Raw genomic sequence first — 23,453 nt, forward strand, 5'->3', positions numbered from 1 at the left:
AAAAATTTGATGTAGTAGGATAAGAGTCGTGATGCCTGCAGCCATGTTAGCTTCCTGCTAAGTTCTGTCAGGGAGGCCGTCGGCCATACTTTTGTTTTTGGCGGCCATTTTGCACACCTGGATGTAACCCGATCTTCTCAACCTGTGCGTTTGCGAATTCCTGCATTTTGAGTTCTATACACTCCTCTTCTTTGACAATTTGAACTGCTTGCTGTAAAGTAAGGGTAGGACCCAGTTGCAAGAGTCGTCTTCGCACATTTGGTGCGGTTATTCCGCTGAACAGCTGATTGCAGACCATGGAATTGGCGGAGGCACTGAAGTTGCATTTTCTCGCCATTGTCTGTAAAGCAGAAACGTAGTCAGTAACTGATTCCCCCGGCATATGTTTGAGCATTTTGAAGTAATGACGCTCTAGGACTTCATTGCGTGGAGCCTTGAAACTGTTCTCTAGTAGTGTGAGTGCTGCGATGTATTCATCCTTCGTGCCTTTGTCCAGAGTCCCGTCTCCGCCTTCTGCCTGGTCCTGTGCATTTTGTAGCGTTCAGTAGACATCAAGGCCCTCAACTCTGAGTGCGTTAAGTAGTAGACCCTTCTTGAGAGCGGGTCGGGCGGTGTCTTTGGAAGCGACTTCGACGTATGCCCAAGGCACGGTAAGGGCACCCGGAGTTTGCAAGAATGGTGGAGGAGCAATCGCGGAAGTCGTGCTGGAACGTTGAGGCACTGAGAAGTCCCAGACGCCAGTATACGTTGGCGAGTCACTGATGGCAGCAAGTATTGGCCGAACGTGCAGGGGTGGCTGCAGTAGTGCAGTATGCCTAATGCATTTGCAGCGTGCAAGTAGAGCGGTGCCCTGTAAATGCGGCCAAAAAGGTGGCGATTCGCGTAGGAAATCGGTGAAGGATGCCGACAAAGTATGTAAGCTGCTTACTTGTTCATCTTGTCACCAGTTTGTTGCATCGCCGCCGAGGCACTGTTCGATGCACACAATGGGTGCGTTAGCGCCGGAGCGCTGTGAAAAATTTCATGCTAGGCCAGAACCAGGAGGGAACTATTTATTCAGAGAGCGAGCATTGGTGTGTAACAACGGTTATCATTATAGCCATTGTGTGGCACCTTGCGACACATCCCATCAAAACCGAAACTGATCGGAGGTGCATGAAATGCCCGGCACCACAACTAGCTTTTGTAGGGATCGAGGGATCACGTCTCAATGTGGTAAGCGTCATGCTATAGCATTTATTCCCCCAACTCAACTCGTGAAGTTCTTGTGCTGCTTGAACCAGTCTGGTGGCTTGCACGGGCGGATGCTTCTGTGAAGTGGCGCAGCCTTCGCCGGATCAGAACTGTTGGCAGCAATGGGGGTGCTGACTTCAGAATAGGTTGTAGGGAGGAACTGATGCATTCAATCGTAGGGACTGCATTGTCCTCCTGAAAGGCTTGACGAGTAGCGGGTGGTGACATTTTCAGTCAGTGAAGCTACACAGTTTCAGCTGGAGGCAGATGCTGAAGTTGGGTCAGCATGGTGGTCGTGGATCGATCCTGTCCTTGCATTTTTATTTTATTTGAGCATACTGTTAACCAACATTTGTGGGTCATTACAGCAGGGAGTACATAAAAGTAACAATTTGTATATAAAAACGCTCAAGTAGTGTCAACTGTTAATGATAACAAGAAAGAAAATAAACATTGGCATAACAAAAAGAAAGCAAAGCATCCACGCATCACCGACCGGTTTTTAGGTAACACAGCTTTCAAGCAAGTCTTCAAAAGCATTTGCATCGGTGCGCTCAGCATTATGTGCAGGTAGTGCATTCCAGTTCTCAACTTCCACAATATGTCACTGCACTGGCCACCTGTCGCACTACACCTTCCTCCCAGAGGGCAAGTTCCTCTTCTTGCACTGGAATTGAAAGCTGGGCTAGTCAGTAGTTCATACTCTGTTAGTGAACAGTGGAAGAACTGCCCAGCTGAAGCCCTCTGCTGTGTAATTCTTTCTCTGTCTCTTGTGTTGCACTCCCAGTTCTCTGAACGAATGTAAACCCTTTGCACTGTTTTAACATACACACGATCATCTACACCAAGCACATGCTCGGAGCCACCCATAAAATCATTTTCTTTTTCATTGTGTTGTTTTTCTTGCATCGCATCGATAAATCTAGGTTTGATGTTGAAGCTAAAGCCCTGCAATTATATTGCGGGTATTTCTTTTTCTCAGCTGTCACTATGCGAAAGGCAAAAGGTTCACTTAATTTGTCTCAAGAAATATAACTGCAGTGATTCAACAGTGGTTCAAAAGGCAAAGCATTCACACACAGTCCAAAGACCTTTAGGGAACACGGTTTTCAAGCAAAGGTTCAAAAGCATTTGCATGGAAATTACTCGCATGTAGTTGGGCCTTAAATGGACACTAAAGGCAACTATTAAATCGACGTTGTTTGTTGAAATAGCGGTCCAGAAACCTCGTAGTGTTACTTTTGTTCCAAAGAAGGGCTCATTTTGAAATAAAATCATGTTTTAGTGGCCCACATCGGGTTAGTGCACTTCAAATTACCCACCTCAAAAAGCGGACTATCTTACGTCACTGTTGCCGTGCTTAACCTTGCCCGCCTTTACTGCGTGGTCACCGACACTACTAGGCAGAAGGAAAGCAGCAGGAGCCACAGGAGCAACAACACCCATTCATAATTTTCGTGCCATTGGCTCAGAGATGGCAGGCGTGTTTTGGTTCAACTGCTTTGTTTTGGTTTACCAGATGGCCCGACCTGTTCATTGTAACCACGCGGAAATTGCATTTTTCGTACCACTCGTACCACTCCCCATAGTAACGTCTGGCAGTTGTTTTCGCCATGAGTCAAACAAACGAACAAGGAGCATTTTATTGCGTCTCTTGATGCACGGAAGGTTTTTTTATTTAATGCAGTTAGATTGATTACTAGTGATCAATTGTAGGTGGTTCGTCTGATATCATCTGTATCACTTTGGGAATGTCCTACTGCGGCGCATGTGTTATTGCGCATTTACCTTAACTTCTCGGTAATTAGGGCACTGCTGTTGATAATATTGTCATTTTAGATGTTGACATATATTGCGCTTTCAATCTGATGTAAATTGTTATTTGAGTTTAGTGTCCCTTTAAAGTTTCGTATTTGCAGGAAGTGACCGTGGGTTGGTACGGGCAGTTTCGTGACCTTCACTAGCTGTGTGCTTATCAAGTGCAATGTATCTATACTAGCATCATTCGTGAACCCCACTGTGGCTCACGGATAATTAAAAAAGATGGGAGACACACACATAGAAATACAATACTGCAGTGGTTAAAGGAGGGAAGGCAGCGAGCCGAGGGGGGGTCGGCATAAAAAACGAGAGATCCAATAGGCAAGAAGGTGTCGGTTAGCGTGACTGCAGCGGATGAATCTAGGAGGTGCGTTTATTATGCGAGTACGTTCATTATATTAGTGAATACAGTATTAGCAAGCGCCGTCAGCTCAAGAACAAGTTCGTTCATAGCGTCACTGTAAAGGTGCAAGTCTATCATTGCTCAGTTGTAAGCGAACATGGTGGCAACGTGGCGTCCTTTATGGTGGCCTCTTAGAAAATAGAAAGAGAAAGGTAACACAGTTATCTGTAGGTGGATTGTGGCAGGTGATGGTGAATGTTGAAAGCAAATCTCTTTTGTGCAGAGAAGGAATCTCTATGCTTTACACATGTGGTATTTGTGCGATGGATCAGCATGACCAAATTGAGCTAGCTCCTTGCTGGACATCTACAGTAGCAATCTTTGTAATGATGGGTCGATTGAACACATGTCTACTGCAAAGGTCGAATCGGTGTTTATTATTTTTTTTTTTTGCCATCAATGTTCTGGTGTGAAGCCACTTGTTTTCATGATCGGGGCGATGCCACTTGGAACATGGCCAGGGTAGTTCTATAGATTATATGAGCCTTGTTTGTGTAGGTGCTGTGATGCATTACATAAGAATGCACGGTTGAAAGTGTTCAATGGTTATTCTATAGCCCTATTTAAAATATGTTAGTGAAATAACGGTCGCAAATATTTCAGTGTACACTATTTGATGTTTAAATTTAGTAGTTCATATCCACAAATAACATTTCATGTCACCCTCATTATTTTAAATACTCGTATGTTTTACCTGCCGTAGGGCGGGTAGTTCTAGGCCCCTGTACAGCCACATAATAGCCTCATAGTTCGCATCTCCAACATTGTCACCACAAACCACACATCATTGCTATTTTATTGTAATTTTTTCCTGGCGCTCTTTGGCCAAGTATGGCCTTGCACCAATAAAAAACCACATATCATTTTATCCACTAATAACATGTAACAGTTGATACCTTTAGTGCATGTCATTAAAATAGTTGCGCATATACGAACCTTGTCCCTCGTTTGGATCACTTCGTACTCTGTCAGTGGGGCAGTCGCCTTTGCTAGTACTCATAGCTCGGCACACTCCCTCATGAGTACTCACACACACTCATTTGAACGTCGTGAGTATGAACATGAGTGAGTACTCATGAGTATCGGTAGTCGCGAGTATGAACATGAGTGAATATTCAAGAGTGTGAGTAGGCGTGAGTAGGAACATGAGTGAAGACCTATGAGTGTCAATAGGCGAGAGTGCAAAAGGGCGAAAAAATTGTGGTGAATGAGTCGTCTCTCAAAGTGCCGACCTACACAACAGCCCTAACAACAAGCTGCGACCCCCTATCTTGCTGTTTGAGTTGAGTTGCCTCCACAATGGGTTCCAGGCCGATGAAAAACAGGGACGAGTTTTAACTGAAAGTGTTCATTCACCTCAGTTACACGTCTGCCAATTGCGTGCAATACAGTAGCACATCTAAAATAACACCTCAGCGGCAGAGCGTTCTGCACTACTGGGGGAAAACGACTTAACGCATAGTAAGCTTATGTCTTGGGAATGATGTTACTGTTCATCTGACCGTGCATGGTGCATTTGCACTCTGGTACAGCGCAGTAGTTTGCACCATGGTTAGGGCACTGCGGGGGCTGATGGCGGCGGCGGCGCTCTTGGCTTGAATAAGATGCGGTCAGTCGCACCTCCCAAGACCAGGCTCCCGAGAAAGTGATGTGTGTCCTTGGATCGAGAGGAGGAATCTTCCCCAAAAGGGGCAAGAGGGAACAAGGCATCTCGAGGAGGCAAAATGCCCACTTCAGTGCAGACCTTTCCGCCACTGCGCATGTAATCGTATCATCAGCCGAGCCACCACATTGCAGACACTGGATTGCGCATGCTATCCTGAACAATTTAGTGGCAAAGAGAGAACTCTGTATTGACACTGGGCGATTGGACCTTTGAGGCCCCCCCCGCCGAAGACAACACACCCGTTTGGCCCCGGCTTCATGCAGGCAGCTAGCTCATTTGGGCTGACCAACCCAGGTGAAATCAGCAGTTGCCTTTTCCTATCTCTCTTTCCCGACATCTTCGTCTTGATCTCCAACATTTTATTTGTCCTGTCGCCTTCTCTTTTCTGTTTACTTATAAATTTCCTGGCGGCTAGGGCTAACCCTGTGTCATTGCTCAAACCTGGGTAGTTATGTATGGTTATAGTGGCGATGCATGGCTGGTGTCTTCAAGTGTTCTACCTTGCAGCGTCCCCTTGTTGGGCTCTGTGGTTGGTGACCACCATCGCCGCCGAAAATAATATTCCCTGTATAGAACTTTTTTTTCCCGCTCCTTGATCATCGCCCGAAAAGGTTGCACACGGAAGAACTCTTCTTATTCTCAAAACCAAAGCAATCCTTCGCCAAATATCATGTTGTACATAGCCAGAGAGAAAATACAGTCCGATCAGTTTCTCTTGTATCGAAAACCCTAACAAAAGCAATTGGCCCAGGATTTAATGTCCCCAAGATGGGAAGCGGCGACCTGCTTCTGGAGGTCCACAACAAGCTTCAGTATGACAATCTCTCTAAATTTGTTGCATTCGGGGATGTCCCAGTATCATTAGGCCCACTTAGATCCATGAACACAGCCCGCAGCGTCATCTCTGATGATCTTTTTGAATTCTCAAAAAGTGAACCATTAGAAGGTTGGCAAAACCAAAATGTACTCTGCATACCACTAATTACCACTCAGTATAGAGATCCGCGACCTTACCACCCTCATGACGCACTTTTTCGTTTCAAGAGGGTTTGTTTCGAACTGGCATCGGCGCCCTCGGCATTTCAAAAAATGACGCATATGATAAAAGGGTGCAAATGCGTCTTGTTTTACATTGACGATATAATTGTGCATTGATGCTCCCGAGAGGATTATCTGTGCAATTTGTATGCTGTTTTGAAACGGCTCTCTGATGCAGGCCTCAGGCTCAATCACAAGTGTGTTTTTGACGTCATAGAGTTGACTTTCCTTGGTCATGTTCTCAGTGCTAGAGGATTATTTTCACCAATGTCACCCATTGAGGCAATAACCAAGGCGCCTTCATCTAAAAACATCGACCAACTGCGTTAAATCTTGGCACTTGCAGGTTTTTACTCTAAGCTCATTCCGCATTTTTCTGATGTTGGGGAGCCAATGTGTGCCTTTCTTCGAGAAAATGCGCCTTTCGTTTGGACTGCAGCAGCACAAAGCAGTTTGGAGCAACTGAAAGCCCTGCCAACATCTTGTGGAGTTCATCTCTTCGATCCTCATCTACGTGTGCATGTTACGACAGATGCCTCAGGATATGGATTAGGTGCAATGCTTTAGCAGGATAATGGAACCTCACTGCAAACTGCCGTGTTCACCCCGTGTACTCTGCAACTACAGGAACTGCAGTACTCAGTAGGCGAACGTGAGGCTCTTCTCTGCGTCTGGTCTTGCGAACATTGGCACATTTACCTGTGAAGCAGGCCATTCATCCTACTGACTGATCATGCGGCGTTGGTTACGCTCCTCTCAGCGAAAGGTACAGGTTCATTAAGGATAGTGCGCTGGTCTTCCCGGTTGCTTTGCTACAATTACACCATGGAATACAGGAAGGGCAGCAAAAACCTTGTGGCTGACGCTCTCTCCCGGCTGCCCAGAGTTTACTCTACGGTGCACCTGAAGAATTCGTATGCCTTTTGTCTCCAGTTGTGACCATGCAAGAACTTTAAGAAGCAAGTGCCGATGATTAGGTTGTCTGTCCAGTTAAGCACTTCACGACTGCTTCTTGGCGTGACAAAAAATCCCTGTCAAAGGTGTTGCTTCCTTACTTTTATGTGAAGTCTGAACTGTATGTTGTGACATTCTATACCGCGGTGACAGTATTGTCATGCCGGCGACTTCGACACACAGTCTTACGGATCTGGCCCACGATTCACACCCAGGCATTAGTTGTACCAAAGCTCGGCTTTGAGATTCTTAATGATGCCCGTGCATGGATAGCCACATTGAAGAACTGGTGTGCAGATACGTGATTTGCCAGTCTTGTGACAGGTATGCATGTAGCTTTGGAGCACCACTGCAACTTGTTCCTCTTCCTGACGCAGCGGGGGAAAAAATTGCCATAGACATTGTGGGACCTTTTACACAAGCTTTGGCCAGCTACCATCCTGCAATTACTGTTAATGACTATTATAGCAAGTGGCCTGAAGTGGCTTTCGTACGAGATGCGATCACGTCTACAGTGAAGAAGTTTCTACTTGAACTTTTTGCGCGAGAAGGATACCCACTTGGTATTGTATCCGATCATGGACCACAGTTTTCTTCAGCAAGCTTTGACGAATTTTTCACAGAGCATGGATTAACGCATTAAAGCTCTTCTGTGTATTACCCACTAGCTAACAGCTTGGTGGAAAGATATAATAGGGTGATAAAGTCGTATATTCAACTAGCTCTGTTTCGAACGTCGTGATATGCAAACAGCCATGCTTGATCACCTGCAAGTATATCGCTGTACACCTCACGCGACTAATGGTGCGGCACCCACAGTTCTTCGATGCGAGCCTTGCACTAGACTTGACATAGTGGGATTGCCCGACAGATGTTTCAGCACGGACCCATCAAGAGCGGTATCGCAGTTGCGAAAGCGTGTAAAAAACAAGCAAAGGATCTGGAAGAGCTACGCCAATGAAAAACATGGAGCAAAGGAACCCAGCTTTGCCATTGGGGATTATGTGCATGTTAAGATGCCTGCAGTTCACGGCAAGCTGTCTCCACAATTCTCTGTGCCCAAGAAGATTGGAAAACATTGATTGACCTCGTACCTCTTGGAAGAGGGGCATGTGGGGAACGCATCTACGTTAGATGTTAGTCGCAGTTCACTCTGAGCAGTCAACAAAATGATATCGGGCACCTGTGCTGTTATGACCTGGCCACCTGCATCTAATCAGTCATCTAGTGCACCACAACCGGACATATCCTGAGTGGATGGCCATGAAAATGCATACCCTTGATCATTTGCTGCAGAGGGCATGCAAGTTTCAACCAGTCTCTCAGGATTTGATGCACCCATAAGAAACTAGCAAGAAAAGAATACCCCAAAGGAATTAAGGGACTTTGTAAGGAAGTAAAAAGAAACTGTTTTTTGTGTGCTTTTATTTGTTATTATTATATATATATATATATATTTTTTTTTGCAAAAGGGGTTATGTGATATAAGGCCTTGCTACCGACTACAGCCCTGTGCGATGGCATGCGCTCGGCAGCGGTCACTCAGAGGAGAAAGAAGATGGAATAAACAGGATGTTTCCATTTAGGTTATATGTTTATTATGTACGATGTAATACTGGCGATAGAAAATTGCGAAGCGGCATGACATGATTTACCAGCCTCCTAGAGACCACTGACACTGCACAACTTTCCCAAATGTTCGTATAACCGCACCTGTCGTTGATTCACTCTATAGTGCACATTGCATTGTTTTATTCTCTTTGTTGTCTCTACAATTTTCTTTCTGCATTACAGACTTCATAACTGACTTTGAATTTTGTCCGTACGATGACGGCCTCCTGGCTACCTGCTCCCACGACGCCACCGTAAGCTGCTCTTATCTCTCAGTGTGAATTGTGCTTGACATAGTTGTCTTCTGCAGATCAAAATCTGGAGGATTCCGGATGGCGGTGTTGTACCCAACGTGCCCCAAAATTCTGAACTTGTGCTTCAACCTGGCAAGTCTCGCATTGAGAACTTGTCTTTTAATCCAGCTGTGGACTGCCTCCTGGCTGCAGCCACAGACAGTGCTCTGCAAATCTGGGACCTAGTCAACCAATCCGAGCTTGGCAGTAAGTGTGGGAATTTTCAGTATTGTGCTTGGCTTGGCATGGTAAACTTGTTTATACAGTCGAGCCCGCTTATAACGAACCTGATCGTGACGTGGCATCCGTTCGCTGTATCCCGAAGTTCGTAGTAAATGAAACACAGCTTTTACAAAAAGTTGGGAGTGAAAACACAACTTTTTTTGCCCCAAAAAGTCCGTGATGCACGTGTTTCGAAGAACAGAAACGATAAGGGTGGTCTCGGGTTCCTTTAAAACAGCAGTGTGCTTGTTCGCCAAGGCCCGTGGCATAAGCTGCAACCAATCAGCCGCGCTCGGAGACGTTCGTTGTAAGTGCGATTTTTGTGCCATTGAACCAATGTATATTTTCACGATCATGCGGATATTGTTCGTTTTAAGCAAAAGTTCGTTTTAAGAGGGGCTGTTGTATGTGGGCTCGACTGTATTTCTGTGGATAATTTACTTGAGACTAAATAGAATTTTCGATTGATGAGATAAAAAAATCCTCGAACAGGGGCTGTCACTGAAGCCAATGTTCTGACAGGTGGTCTAGCTTCTTTAACCCTTTGGCTTCTGTGCTCTGCGTAGCTGTGCCTGCCCTGTATTCTGTGGGAAAATTTTTGCAGCCACAGGCGGCACGGGTTGGTGCATACAAATCACGACAAAATCTGCAAAAAAATGTTGTAGAATAACAAATCTTGTTTTGTTCTGTCAGCAATGCTTCACTGCATCGACTGTACATTGAAAATACTGTCCCCGAGACAGAATAGATAAGCCGTGGTTACAGCGTTCTGAGGCAGATGGCGGGATGCACATAGCAGTCAGGTATAGGATGAAGCAGTAGCCTCTGCGAAAATCCAGAAAAGTTGATTAGATAGCATGCATACATCGCCGCTGCCAAAAGCATGCATACATTGCCGCTGCCAAAGTGAAATAATGAAGAGAAGTTGCCTGCAAGAAAATAACTATATGAAACATGGAAATTCATAGCCTGAAGAAGTGAATGAAAGCTTCATCGAGGAGACATAAGTCGAATCATCACGAACATTTGGGCCGACGGTTTCTGTCACATTGTCTCTTTGTGTGAATTCATCTGGATAGTAAGCGTGGTCTTTACTAGCATGTTGACGAATGACCTCAATATTTTGGGGTAATCCTCTTGTGGACGCTCACTGCCCATTCGCGACACCAACCGAAATGGGCATCTATGATGTCCTGTCTATGACATGGACAGACGTCGTAGAGAGCGGTGATAGACAAACTTTTATGCTATGCCATACGTTGACTCTGAGAGTGAATTGACCTAAATGCAAGCAGTATGACTCCAATGACTGGCCGGTAATATAATATAGGCAGTGGTGTGAAACCTTGTACCTCTGCGCCAGGGGCTGCCAGTCTATTCACACGTCTCGGCGGTCAGCAATAGTAAAAGAGGTGGCATGGGAACTTGAGCCAAGCTCATCTGGACCATGTGAAGTGCACCCTTTTCTCCCACTCCGCTCCACGTGCTCGTTTTAATACTAGCAGTCTTTGTGCCTGTGCAATATCGGCACTTCTGGCACCCTGCCTCCTGGAAGCGGTCACATCACCAGCGACATATGAAGAAACTACCCTGTTTACTCGCGTGATTAATGTACTCGCATAATAAACCTACTTCCAATTTCAGTCGTCATAATTTGGATATTTTCCCCCTCGCCTAATAAATACGCCCCCTCCTTTCACCTGCTGCTGTCCCGCTAACAGACACCTGGTGTCTCCTTACCCATTGGATGTCTTCTGTTGGATATCCTCGGCCACCTTGGCTCGCTCCCTTCGCTTGTTGCTGCGTGCCGTATTGTTTTCCTTGCTATCTGTGTGTGGCAGGTTCCCCGCCTTTTTTATTTGTGTGCCACAGAGGGGTTCACGAACAGTGCGAGTGTGCGGACGTCGCAGCTGATAAGCACACAGCGAGCAAAGGTCACCGCACTTCCCGCGCTAACCATCGGTCGTTTCCTGCAAATACGAAACTTTAAGGCCTGATGACGTGCACTCGATTTTCGTGCGACGACAGGATTTGCTGCTGCGAAAAGTCGTTTGTCGCTCTCGCTTCGCAGGTTTCTGGACAACCAGAAAAAATCGCTTGTCACCCAGAAAAGATGGTGACGATTTCCGCAACATGGTAGAACTCCCCATTCTCACTTTGCTTGTTCTCCACGCGTACAGGAACTTCTCATGTGGAAGTGAGGTGGCGGCTGTATATTGTCGTTAATCTTGTTAAATCTTGTTTCGACGGTTTGTTTCGATGCTTCGGGGGTTGCTTGCTGCAATGTTGGTTGCTTGCTACAATGTGAACGGCATCATCGCGGCCGTCGTGGGATGTTGGGACAAAGTTGGCTAAGTGCATCGTAGCGCACACTTCTGGGCGCTCCTCGAGATGACTGCAGACACCACTGTTGCAGTTAAATGATTGCGGGAAAAGATAGCCGCATTACGCTTTTATGGTGCATGCGAGCTACACAGAGACAGCTTGCAGAAGATAGTGTCATCAACCACCGAAGATGAGTAAAGTGCAACAAAGTAGCTGTTTTCAAACAGTGTACGCGTATGTCAATTGCAAACGGCTAAATGACCTAACTTTTTTTTTTGCATTACTGCATTTCTTGCTCATCCCGAAAATGTTTTAATAAAATTTGTCCCGCATAGGGAACGCACCCCCCACTTTGCTTCAATTTTTTTTAGAAAAAAAGTGCGTTCATTACGCGAGTAAATGTGGTATTTACAAATATATACAACTGAGTTACTCCACAGTACGTTTGAATCTCTTCAGCCCACCGTTAAAACAAAATTAAGGACATCTCCAAATTCCAGATGAAGAGGGCTGGTGCTTCCCACGGCTGGCTTTCTGCCAGGACAGTTTCCCTGTCATCGCCTCGGGGTTGCAGGGATGCGTCCCTTTCGACTTACGGGACGGGTGGGGGGGCCTGAGGCGCCTGCCTATTGGTGAACTGGACTCGTTTTAAGGCCCCTCTTGGTCCGCTTGGCGGTTTTTGCGCCGTTTTTGCACGTTAGTTGGCATGTGCTGAAATCATTACCAGCAGCGACACGGGTGCGAAACAGTGCGTCATCTATTACGCAGTTATGAGCTTTGAGCAAGAAAAGCGTAGAGGCGCTGAGAAAGTTTATTGGACTCACCAAATCGCTGAATCAGAAACAGAACGAGGGGGTAAGTCTCCCAGAAACGGCATTATGAGGATCTCAGGTTATCCAATGAACCCCCGCAATAAAGATCGAATGTTGTATCTCGGTGAAATCTTGCAGCACGCCTTTTCTGGTTTGTGCTTCGCAGCCAAAACATTGAAGCGGGTGCTCAATACTTCTGGTAAAGTGGCACTTGCCTCTTCCGATATCACAATACGTCAACGGAGACCTGGCCTAGGGTAGTTTATGCTCTAACAACCAATAATACAGGCAACTCTCAAGAGAGCGGTGGATAGATGCAAAGGAAAAAAAAAATGAAGAAAGAGATATGAACGCGCACTGGGAGAGACGGCTTTTGTTTGGACAAAACGCACTAAACTACTGGACAACCTTACTCCATTCCACTAAGAGCTCGGTCTTTCAGCGACCAGAGGCTAATTAGGCCCCTGGCTCGATGTTGTGTGCCAGAAAGAGGGTGTTGTTGGTTTGTTCGTTGGCGTCTTTTGTTCTATTTGTCGCCTTTTGATGATAATTTACCCGTACCGACCACCAGCCATGCACAGGCTCTCTATCCTCACAGCTCTACACGCCGAACACCACCGTGCATCCGAGCATTGCGAGCTCCATTCAGGGTGCTGCTTTTTTGTTCTTCTTGTCTCATTACGCTGTGTACCATCCATACTGCCGCGCATGCGAGCTCGGACCATCACCACGAATGGACGGTGAGCTCGCACGCGCAATGAGGGAGACCCTTGATGACGCTCTCCCAATGGCTGGTTTATTACTGAGAATGTTGTACAAAGACATCAGTCATTCAGTACAACCAACCGTAATTGACATAATTATACAGGACACCAAATAACAAATACAAGTTATCAGATATATTGAATAGTTGCCACAAATTGAGCACACATAAAACAAAGAACCAAGATGGAGGCGCGAACCTACCCTTCGGTCAGCGCTATTGCGATCACGCACCCCAGAACAGAATAAGCAGAACAGACATAGGAACAGTTAAAAGAAACATACGGTGCACAATCGCAAGGTGCTGTGTCAGGACTTCGAGACTGCAAAAAAGAGCGCGCACCAGCTGAAGCCAGAGCCCCGACAAGATAACGTAACCACCGGCTGGCGACGAAAGACAAGGGGACAAAGAGCCGCCGGCTGGAGAGGCTAAAAGCATACGCACTCTCCAAGGTCCCGAAGTGGTCTCCCGAACCCTGTCTTGTGCCCCCGCTTGTAGGGAGCCTGAGCAAGGCCTGAACCCCTCCGAAAATAAGCCAATGGGACACCATTTTAAACTTCAGAAGAATGGTAAGTTGGGCTAGTTGGTACTGATCCATAAGGTATGTAACTGCGCAAAAAACTGACGGAAACAAGAAGGAGAGAAAAAGGACAGACAAGCGCAGACTATCAACTGACGCTTTATTGCAAGAACGAGGCAATATATATAATAGGCAGAAAAAAGCAAGAGGGGGCAAAGGGGGAGGAGAAAAAACACGAGGGACCAAATCACCAACCTTAGGCACATCAAGCATAGCACACCCGTCATACAAAACCAAGATAGCTTAACTCCTTATCATGTATGGCCACAGAGGGAACACTAACACAAGACACAGATTTCTTGTGAATATGCGCAGCCTCAATAAGTTCGCGCACTCTTTGGTTCTTATGCCGGAACAACACAGAAGTATCACCGAACAGCGGAGCGCAACCGCATTTCTTACAGTGGGCTGCCAGATGAAGGCCGGAGTGGCCTTTTAAAGAATTAAAATGTTCTCGAAGTCTAACATTTAGACAGCGACCTGTTTGTCCCACGTACACACGACCGCATGACAAGGGTATGGAGTAGACAACACCGGTGATACAAGATACATAATTATGAATATGACTAACATTGCATGTGTGTTGCTGGACATTTCGCTGATTCGCGACTCGTCTATCTACTTTGGCACATAAAGTGGATAACTTGTTCCTGGCAGAAATAACCACTTGGACATCATATCTTGATGCAACCTTTTTCAGGCGGTGGGTAAAACCATGAATATAAGGAAGAACAGCAAAAATTTTATGCTGCGCCTTCTCATCCAGGTCACAACCATTACCTGGACCTCCTTTATACTTCTTAATCAACTTCTCGCAGACCTTTACCAATAAGTCCCGTGGATATCCTGCCTGTCTCAGTTTTTGCACCTGCCCAGAAAAACTGTTACCGACTAAATGAGTGCAGGATTTCTTCAGTGCAGAGCTAAAACATGAGAGTGCAATGGCATTTTTAACCAGTTTCGTATGGCCGGATTTGTAGTTCAGCACAGGTTTTACGGACCTAGGGGCATAGCACCAACACACATGGGTGGGCGAGAACTGCAGCTGCAGATCCAAAAATTGGATACACTGGTCCTTTAGGTATTCTGAAGTAAACTTCAGGCCAAGACCACACTGCTCAAACCTCTTTAGAATACCTGCCGACATATCTTCAGTTCCCTTACGGAAAAACACAATGTAGTCATCGACATAACGAAAAACTCTGATTACAGAAGCCTGCAAGACCGGTTGGAGCGCCCGATCAACTCTACTTAGAAAAATATCACTTAAAACCGGTGCCACCCTAGACCCTATACAAACACCCTTCCTCTGCAGGTACACCTCACCTTGGAAAAAAATGAATAAAGACCCCAGGTAAAAGAACAAAAGTTCCGTGAAAGATTCAACTGACATACCACTTAAACCTATGAAGGCAGGTTCATCATTGTGATACGTAATGCATTCTTTCACTGCGGTCAAAAGGTGATTATGGGGTAGAGAATAAAAAAGGTCCTCTACGTCAATGCTCACAGCGTCACAATCAACGGGGTTGTCATCACGTAGGAACTGGACAATCGTTTCCGAGTTAGGTGCAATGTACGGGTCGTCTATATATAGAGACGTTAAGCATGTTTGTAAGAAACCAGACACACAATACTGCCACGTGTCGCGTTCCGTGATTATTGCGCGAAAAGGCATCCCAATCTTATGCGTTTTTGCAGTGTAAAATACTTCAAGCTGCAATTTATCCGCCTTTTTTACAGACTGCGCAAGTTTCTGCAAGTTCATATCGAGCAACAAGGCTACAGCTTGTTTTTTCCTTTCCGCTGGCTTGACTGACGTGGTCCGGAAATTCTTTTGCACAGCTTGTAATGCCTTCTCGCAATACATGCCTTCCGGCAGAACAACGAACTGACCTTCTTTGTCAGAAACAAGTAATCTAAGTTCGTTGTTAGCTATAAAATCAACCATTCCTTTCCAGTTGAAAGTCGGCCCTATAGGCCTGCCTGGCGGCACACCCATAGCATCCATGCAGTCTCCAATACAACGTTGTTTTTCACACTCCGGTACATGGCGGGAAATATCGTGCACCAGACTGACCTTTTCAACATTCGACAGACGAGGCTCGAAAGCAAACTTGGGACCTAGCTCAAGAACCTGCCTGTGTTGGTCCGGAAGATGCACATTCCCCAACGTAACAACGTGTCCTTTTGAAGCAGAAGTCCTTTCACGAGGAGGCAATGTCGGGCGGACTAAATTCCAGAGCGCCTCAGTAGCGAGGTCGGCGGTAGCACACCAATGTCTGTGGAGTCGATTCCTGTAGAACTGGTGGGTCGGCGTACCACTCCTTACTCTACACCATACACTCAGGCAATCCTTGTAGTACCGGACCTGACGCCACCACTCCGAGCGCAAGATGCGGCAAAGCCGCCTCGAGTGGCCTGGGGACGGCTGCATCCACCCACACCAGGCTTGAAGCTCGGTAGGGCACGTGCCATGTCTGATGTGCCAAGAAGCCGTGCGAGCCTTCACAACACCGACGGCGATGAGCGAGGTCAGAACGGCCGGGTCATTAACAGGAAAATTAACACAAGGAAAAGAGCCCGATGTACAAGAAATGAACTTCAGAAGAATGGTAAGTTGGGCTAGTTGGTACTGATCCATAAGGTATGTAACTGCGCAAAAAACTGACGGAAACAAGAAGGAGAGAAAAAGGACAGACAAGCGCAGACTATCAACTGACGCTTTATTGCAAGAACGAGTGCGCGAACTTATTCGCGCACTCGTTGCAAGAGTATTGCAAGAGAGTGCGCGAACTTATTGAGGCTGCGCATATTCACAAGAAATCTGTGTCTTGTGTTAGTGTTCCCTCTGTGGCCATACATGATAAGGAGTTAAGCTATCTTGGTTTTGTATGACGGGTGTGCTATGCTTGATGTGCCTAAGGTTGGTGATTTGGTCCCTCGTGTTTTTTCTCCTCCCCCTTTGCCCCCTCTTGCTTTTTTCTGCCTATTATATATATTGCCTCGTTCTTGCAATAAAGCGTCAGTTGATAGTCTGCGCTTGTCTGTCCTTTTTCTCTCCTTCTTGTTTCCGTCAGTTTTTTGCGCAGTTACATACCTTATGGATCAGTACCAACTAGCCCAACTTACCATTCTTCTGAAGTTCATTTCTTGTACATCGGGCTCTTTTCCTTGTGTTAATTTTCCTGTTAATGACCCGGCCGTTCTGACCTCGCTCATCGCCGTCGGTGTTGTGAAGGCTCGCACGGCTTCTTGGCACATCAGACATGGCACGTGCCCTACCGAGCTTCAAGCCTGGTGTGGGTGGATGCAGCCGTCCCCAGGCCACTCGAGGCGGCTTTGCCGCATCTTGCGCTCGGAGTGGTGGCGTCAGGTCCGGTACTACAAGGATTGCCTGAGTGTATGGTGTAGAGTAAGGAGTGGTACGCCGACCCACCAGTTCTACAGGAATCGACTCCACAGACATTGGTGTGCTACCGCCGACCTCGCTACTGAGGCGCTCTGGAATTTAGTCCGCCCGACATTGCCTCCTCGTGAAAGGACTTCTGCTTCAAAAGGACACGTTGTTACGTTGGGGAATGTGCATCTTCCGGACCAACACAGGCAGGTTCTTGAGCTAGGTCCCAAGTTTGCTTTCGAGCCTCGTCTGTCGAATGTTGAAAAGGTCAGTCTGGTGCACGATATTTCCCGCCATGTACCGGAGTGTGAAAAACAACGTTGTATTGGAGACTGCATGGATGCTATGGGTGTGCCGCCAGGCAGGCCTATAGGGCCGACTTTCAACTGGAAAGGAATGGTTGATTTTATAGCTAACAACGAACTTAGATTACTTGTTTCTGACAAAGAAGGTCAGTTCGTTGTTCTGCCGGAAGGCATGTATTGCGAGAAGGCATTACAAGCTGTGCAAAAGAATTTCCGGACCACGTCAGTCAAGCCAGCGGAAAGGAAAAAACAAGCTGTAGCCTTGTTGCTCGATATGAACTTGCAGAAACTTGCGCAGTCTGTAAAAAAGGCGGATAAATTGCAGCTTGAAGTATTTTACACTGCAAAAACGCATAAGATTGGGATGCCTTTTCGCGCAATAATCACGGAACGCGACACGTGGCAGTATTGTGTGTCTGGTTTCTTACAAACATGCTTAACGTCTCTATATATAGACGACCCGTACATTGCACCTAACTCGGAAACGATTGTCCAGTTCCTACGTGATGACAACCCCGTTGATTGTGACGCTGTGAGCATTGACGTAGAGGACCTTTTTTATTCTCTACCCCATAATCACCTTTTGACCGCAGTGAAAGAATGCGTTACGTATCACAATGATGAACCTGCCTTCATAGGTTTAAGTGGTATGTCAGTTGAATCTTTCACGGAACTTTTGTTCTTTTACCTGGGGTCTTTATTCATTTTTTTCCAAGGTGAGGTGTACCTGCAGAGGAAGGGTGTTTGTATAGGGTCTAGGGTGGCACCGGTTTTAAGTGATATTTTTCTAAGTAGAGTTGATCGGGCGCTCCAACCGGTCTTGCAGGCTTCTGTAATCAGAGTTTTTCGTTATGTCGATGACTACATTGTGTTTTTCCGTAAGGGAACTGAAGATATGTCGGCAGGTATTCTAAAGAGGTTTGAGCAGTGTGGTCTTGGCCTGAAGTTTACTTCAGAATACCTAAAGGACCAGTGTATCCAATTTTTGGATCTGCAGCTGCAGTTCTCGCCCACCCATGTGTGTTGGTGCTATGCCCCTAGGTCCGTAAAACCTGTGCTGAACTACAAATCCGGCCATACGAAACTGGTTAAAAATGCCATTGCACTCTCATGTTTTAGCTCTGCACTGAAGAAATCCTGCACTCATTTAGTCGGTAACAGTTTTTCTGGGCAGGTGCAAAAACTGAGACAGGCAGGATATCCACGGGACTTATTGGTAAAGGTCTGCGAGAAGTTGATTAAGAAGTATAAAGGAGGTCCAGGTAATGGTTGTGACCTGGATGAGAAGGCGCAGCATAAAATTTTTGCTGTTCTTCCTTATATTCATGGTTTTACCCACCGCCTGAAAAAGGTTGCATCAAGATATGATGTCCAAGTGGTTATTTCTGCCAGGAACAAGTTATCCACTTTATGTGCCAAAGTAGATAGACGAGTCGCGAATCAGCGAAATGTCCAGCAACACACATGCAATGTTAGTCATATTCATAATTATGTATCTTGTATCACCGGTGTTGTCTACTCCATACCCTTGTCATGCGGTCGTGTGTACGTGGGACAAACAGGTCGCTGTCTAAATGTTAGACTTCGAGAACATTTTAATTCTTTAAAAGGCCACTCCGGCCTTCATCTGGCAGCCCACTGTAAGAAATGCGGTTGCGCTCCGCTGTTCGGTGATACTTCTGTGTTGTTCCGGCATAAGAACCAAAGAGTGCGCGAACTTATTGAGGCTGCGCATATTCACAAGAAATCTGTGTCTTGTGTTAGTGTTCCCTCTGTGGCCATACATGATAAGGAGTTAAGCTATCTTGGTTTTGTATGACGGGTGTGCTATGCTTGATGTGCCTAAGGTTGGTGATTTGGTCCCTCGTGTTTTTTCTCCTCCCCCTTTGCCCCCTCTTGCTTTTTTCTGCCTATTATATATATTGCCTCGTTCTTGCAATAAAGCGTCAGTTGATAGTCTGCGCTTGTCTGTCCTTTTTTTCTCTCCTTCTTGTTTCCGTCAGTTTTTTGCGCAGTTACATACCTTATGGATCAGTACCAACTAGCCCAACTTACCATTCTTCTGAAGTTCATTTCTTGTACATCGGGCTCTTTTCCTTGTGTTAATTTTCCTGTTAATGACCCGGCCGTTCTGACCTCGCTCATCGCCGTCGGTGTTGTGAAGGCTCGCACGGCTTCTTGGCACATCAGACATGGCACGTGCCCTACCGAGCTTCAAGCCTGGTGTGGGTGGATGCAGCCGTCCCCAGGCCACTCGAGGCGGCTTTGCCGCATCTTGCGCTCGGAGTGGTGGCGTCAGGTCCGGTACTACAAGGATTGCCTGAGTGTATGGTGTAGAGTAAGGAGTGGTACGCCGACCCACCAGTTCTACAGGAATCGACTCCACAGACATTGGTGTGCTACCGCCGACCTCGCTACTGAGGCGCTCTGGAATTTAGTCCGCCCGACATTGCCTCCTCGTGAAAGGACTTCTGCTTCAAAAGGACACGTTGTTACGTTGGGGAATGTGCATCTTCCGGACCAACACAGGCAGGTTCTTGAGCTAGGTCCCAAGTTTGCTTTCGAGCCTCGTCTGTCGAATGTTGAAAAGGTCAGTCTGGTGCACGATATTTCCCGCCATGTACCGGAGTGTGAAAAACAACGTTGTATTGGAGACTGCATGGATGCTATGGGTGTGCCGCCAGGCAGGCCTATAGGGCCGACTTTCAACTGGAAAGGAATGGTTGATTTTATAGCTAACAACGAACTTAGATTACTTGTTTCTGACAAAGAAGGTCAGTTCGTTGTTCTGCCGGAAGGCATGTATTGCGAGAAGGCATTACAAGCTGTGCAAAAGAATTTCCGGACCACGTCAGTCAAGCCAGCGGAAAGGAAAAAACAAGCTGTAGCCTTGTTGCTCGATATGAACTTGCAGAAACTTGCGCAGTCTGTAAAAAAGGCGGATAAATTGCAGCTTGAAGTATTTTACACTGCAAAAACGCATAAGATTGGGATGCCTTTTCGCGCAATAATCACGGAACGCGACACGTGGCAGTATTGTGTGTCTGGTTTCTTACAAACATGCTTAACGTCTCTATATATAGACGACCCGTACATTGCACCTAACTCGGAAACGATTGTCCAGTTCCTACGTGATGACAACCCCGTTGATTGTGACGCTGTGAGCATTGACGTAGAGGACCTTTTTTATTCTCTACCCCATAATCACCTTTTGACCGCAGTGAAAGAATGCATTACGTATCACAATGATGAACCTGCCTTCATAGGTTTAAGTGGTATGTCAGTTGAATCTTTCACGGAACTTTTGTTCTTTTACCTGGGGTCTTTATTCATTTTTTTCCAAGGTGAGGTGTACCTGCAGAGGAAGGGTGTTTGTATAGGGTCTAGGGTGGCACCGGTTTTAAGTGATATTTTTCTAAGTAGAGTTGATCGGGCGCTCCAACCGGTCTTGCAGGCTTCTGTAATCAGAGTTTTTCGTTATGTCGATGACTACATTGTGTTTTTCCGTAAGGGAACTGAAGATATGTCGGCAGGTATTCTAAAGAGGTTTGAGCAGTGTGGTCTTGGCCTGAAGTTTACTTCAGAATACCTAAAGGACCAGTGTATCCAATTTTTGGATCTGCAGCTGCAGTTCTCGCCCACCCATGTGTGTTGGTGCTATGCCCCTAGGTCCGTAAAACCTGTGCTGAACTACAAATCCGGCCATACGAAACTGGTTAAAAATGCCATTGCACTCTCATGTTTTAGCTCTGCACTGAAGAAATCCTGCACTCATTTAGTCGGTAACAGTTTTTCTGGGCAGGTGCAAAAACTGAGACAGGCAGGATATCCACGGGACTTATTGGTAAAGGTCTGCGAGAAGTTGATTAAGAAGTATAAAGGAGGTCCAGGTAATGGTTGTGACCTGGATGAGAAGGCGCAGCATAAAATTTTTGCTGTTCTTCCTTATATTCATGGTTTTACCCACCGCCTGAAAAAGGTTGCATCAAGATATGATGTCCAAGTGGTTATTTCTGCCAGGAACAAGTTATCCACTTTATGTGCCAAAGTAGATAGACGAGTCGCGAATCAGCGAAATGTCCAGCAACACACATGCAATGTTAGTCATATTCATAATTATGTATCTTGTATCACCGGTGTTGTCTACTCCATACCCTTGTCATGCGGTCGTGTGTACGTGGGACAAACAGGTCGCTGTCTAAATGTTAGACTTCGAGAACATTTTAATTCTTTAAAAGGCCACTCCGGCCTTCATCTGGCAGCCCACTGTAAGAAATGCGGTTGCGCTCCGCTGTTCGGTGATACTTCTGTGTTGTTCCGGCATAAGAACCAAAGAGTGCGCGAACTTATTGAGGCTGCGCATATTCACAAGAAATCTGTGTCTTGTGTTAGTGTTCCCTCTGTGGCCATACATGATAAGGAGTTAAGCTATCTTGGTTTTGTATGACGGGTGTGCTATGCTTGATGTGCCTAAGGTTGGTGATTTGGTCCCTCGTGTTTTTTCTCCTCCCCCTTTGCCCCCTCTTGCTTTTTTCTGCCTATTATATATATTGCCTCGTTCTTGCAATAAAGCGTCAGTTGATAGTCTGCGCTTGTCTGTCCTTTTTCTCTCCTTCTTGTTTCCGTCAGTTTTTTGCGCAGTTACATACCTTATGGACCATTTTAAACGTTTGAGGGGCAGAGTGTCAACAAAGTGACGGCAATATATGACCAGCTGGCATCCGTCCAGTTAGGAGGAGAGCGACGAGAGAACTCTCCAAGGGAAAATGGCATAGAGAGACTGGTGCGGGTGCCTAATTCCCCTAGCTGCATATACTCATTCCTAAACAAAAGAAAAAAGCGGGGAAGGCATTCTTTTTTAGTAGAGGAAGTGTGCGTGAAGCATACGGATACAAGTAGGCAGTTGCAACATAGAAGACCACTCGTCGAGACATTGGCTCTTGTTCAAGGATTTTTCATCTCTTGGAGGTACCATACACTAATGTATTTGGTTAATATGGGTTGCTTTTAATCCGCTAGTGTGATGCGAGATGCCAGAGGTCTCTTAGCCATGCGGTGCCTTTTGCGTTTGGCTCCTGTCACAGTGGTACCCACGTTGTCATCATTTGAACGGAAATACATGTGCCACATGCAAAATAAGTTTCAAGACTTAATATCGCCCCTTATATTCATCAAGGATAGTTGGGACCATAGCCTTCTCAATTACGTCTATTGTGATAAACGCACCTTATTATATTTGGAAACAACCTTTCTTGGAACTTACAGAACTGAACCACATATGTGCTACCATGCCAATAAATAGTACTCAAGTTTTCTGATAATTTTCCTATTTGCCTTGCTGAAATAAATACTGCTTTATTTATTATATGATAAAACAGTTGCAGGAAGTTGTAGGTAAAATATACCTTCCTTTCCATTTTTTAAGCACCAGCACATTTTAAGTACACCTGTTTTTCAATGTAAACGACATCCATGAAGTACAGTCGAGCCTGCTTATAACGAACCTGAGCCTGACGCTGTATCCCGCAGTTTGCAGTGAATGAAACACAGCTTTTAAAAAAGTTGCGAGGCAAAACACAAGCTTTTTTTGATGCACGTGTATGATGCACATGTATCGAAAAGCAAAAGTGATAAGGGCGGTCTCGAGTTCATTTAAAACGGCAGGGTGCTCGTTCGCCGAGACGTGTGGCATAAGCTGCATGAGGCACTGGCTCTCCTAATCCGAGTCTTCCAAATCCCTCTCGCCATCTACTTCATTCACAATGCCCTAATCCGTTCACAGTTCCGCAGTGTCGGCATCATCATCGGCCATAATTAAACCATCGCAACAGATGTCCCACCCGCTCTCCCAGGGCGGAGTTGACGACGTGCTGCCACAAATTGCTGCCAGAGTGATTCTGTTCGGAAGATTCAGGCTCGGCATTGGGCCCGACGTCGACGAAGTCGGCCTCGCGAAAACGGTTTTGTGTGGATGTAGTCGTCACCGCTTTCCACGAAATATTCACTATCTCCGCTGCTGAATACTGA

The 23,453-nt window shown here is 46.1% G+C and overlaps 1 protein-coding gene across 2 annotated transcripts in view; it reads left to right on the forward strand.

Annotated features, from left to right (window-relative positions):
* LOC119178225 (coronin-7) overlaps window positions 1–23,453 on the forward strand; it is a 231,415-nt gene that overhangs the window by 6,030 nt on the left and 201,932 nt on the right. For both annotated transcript variants that reach the window (XM_075882279.1, XM_037429422.2), the window contains exons 5-6: window positions 8,910–8,980; window positions 9,037–9,226. In XM_075882279.1, coding sequence (XP_075738394.1) covers window positions 8,910–8,980; window positions 9,037–9,226 — 261 coding nt within the window. The remainder of the gene's footprint in view (window positions 1–8,909; window positions 8,981–9,036; window positions 9,227–23,453) is intronic.

This window comes from Rhipicephalus microplus, chromosome 2, assembly GCF_043290135.1.
Source record: "Rhipicephalus microplus isolate Deutch F79 chromosome 2, USDA_Rmic, whole genome shotgun sequence".
Lineage (NCBI taxonomy): Eukaryota > Metazoa > Arthropoda > Arachnida > Ixodida > Ixodidae > Rhipicephalus > Rhipicephalus microplus.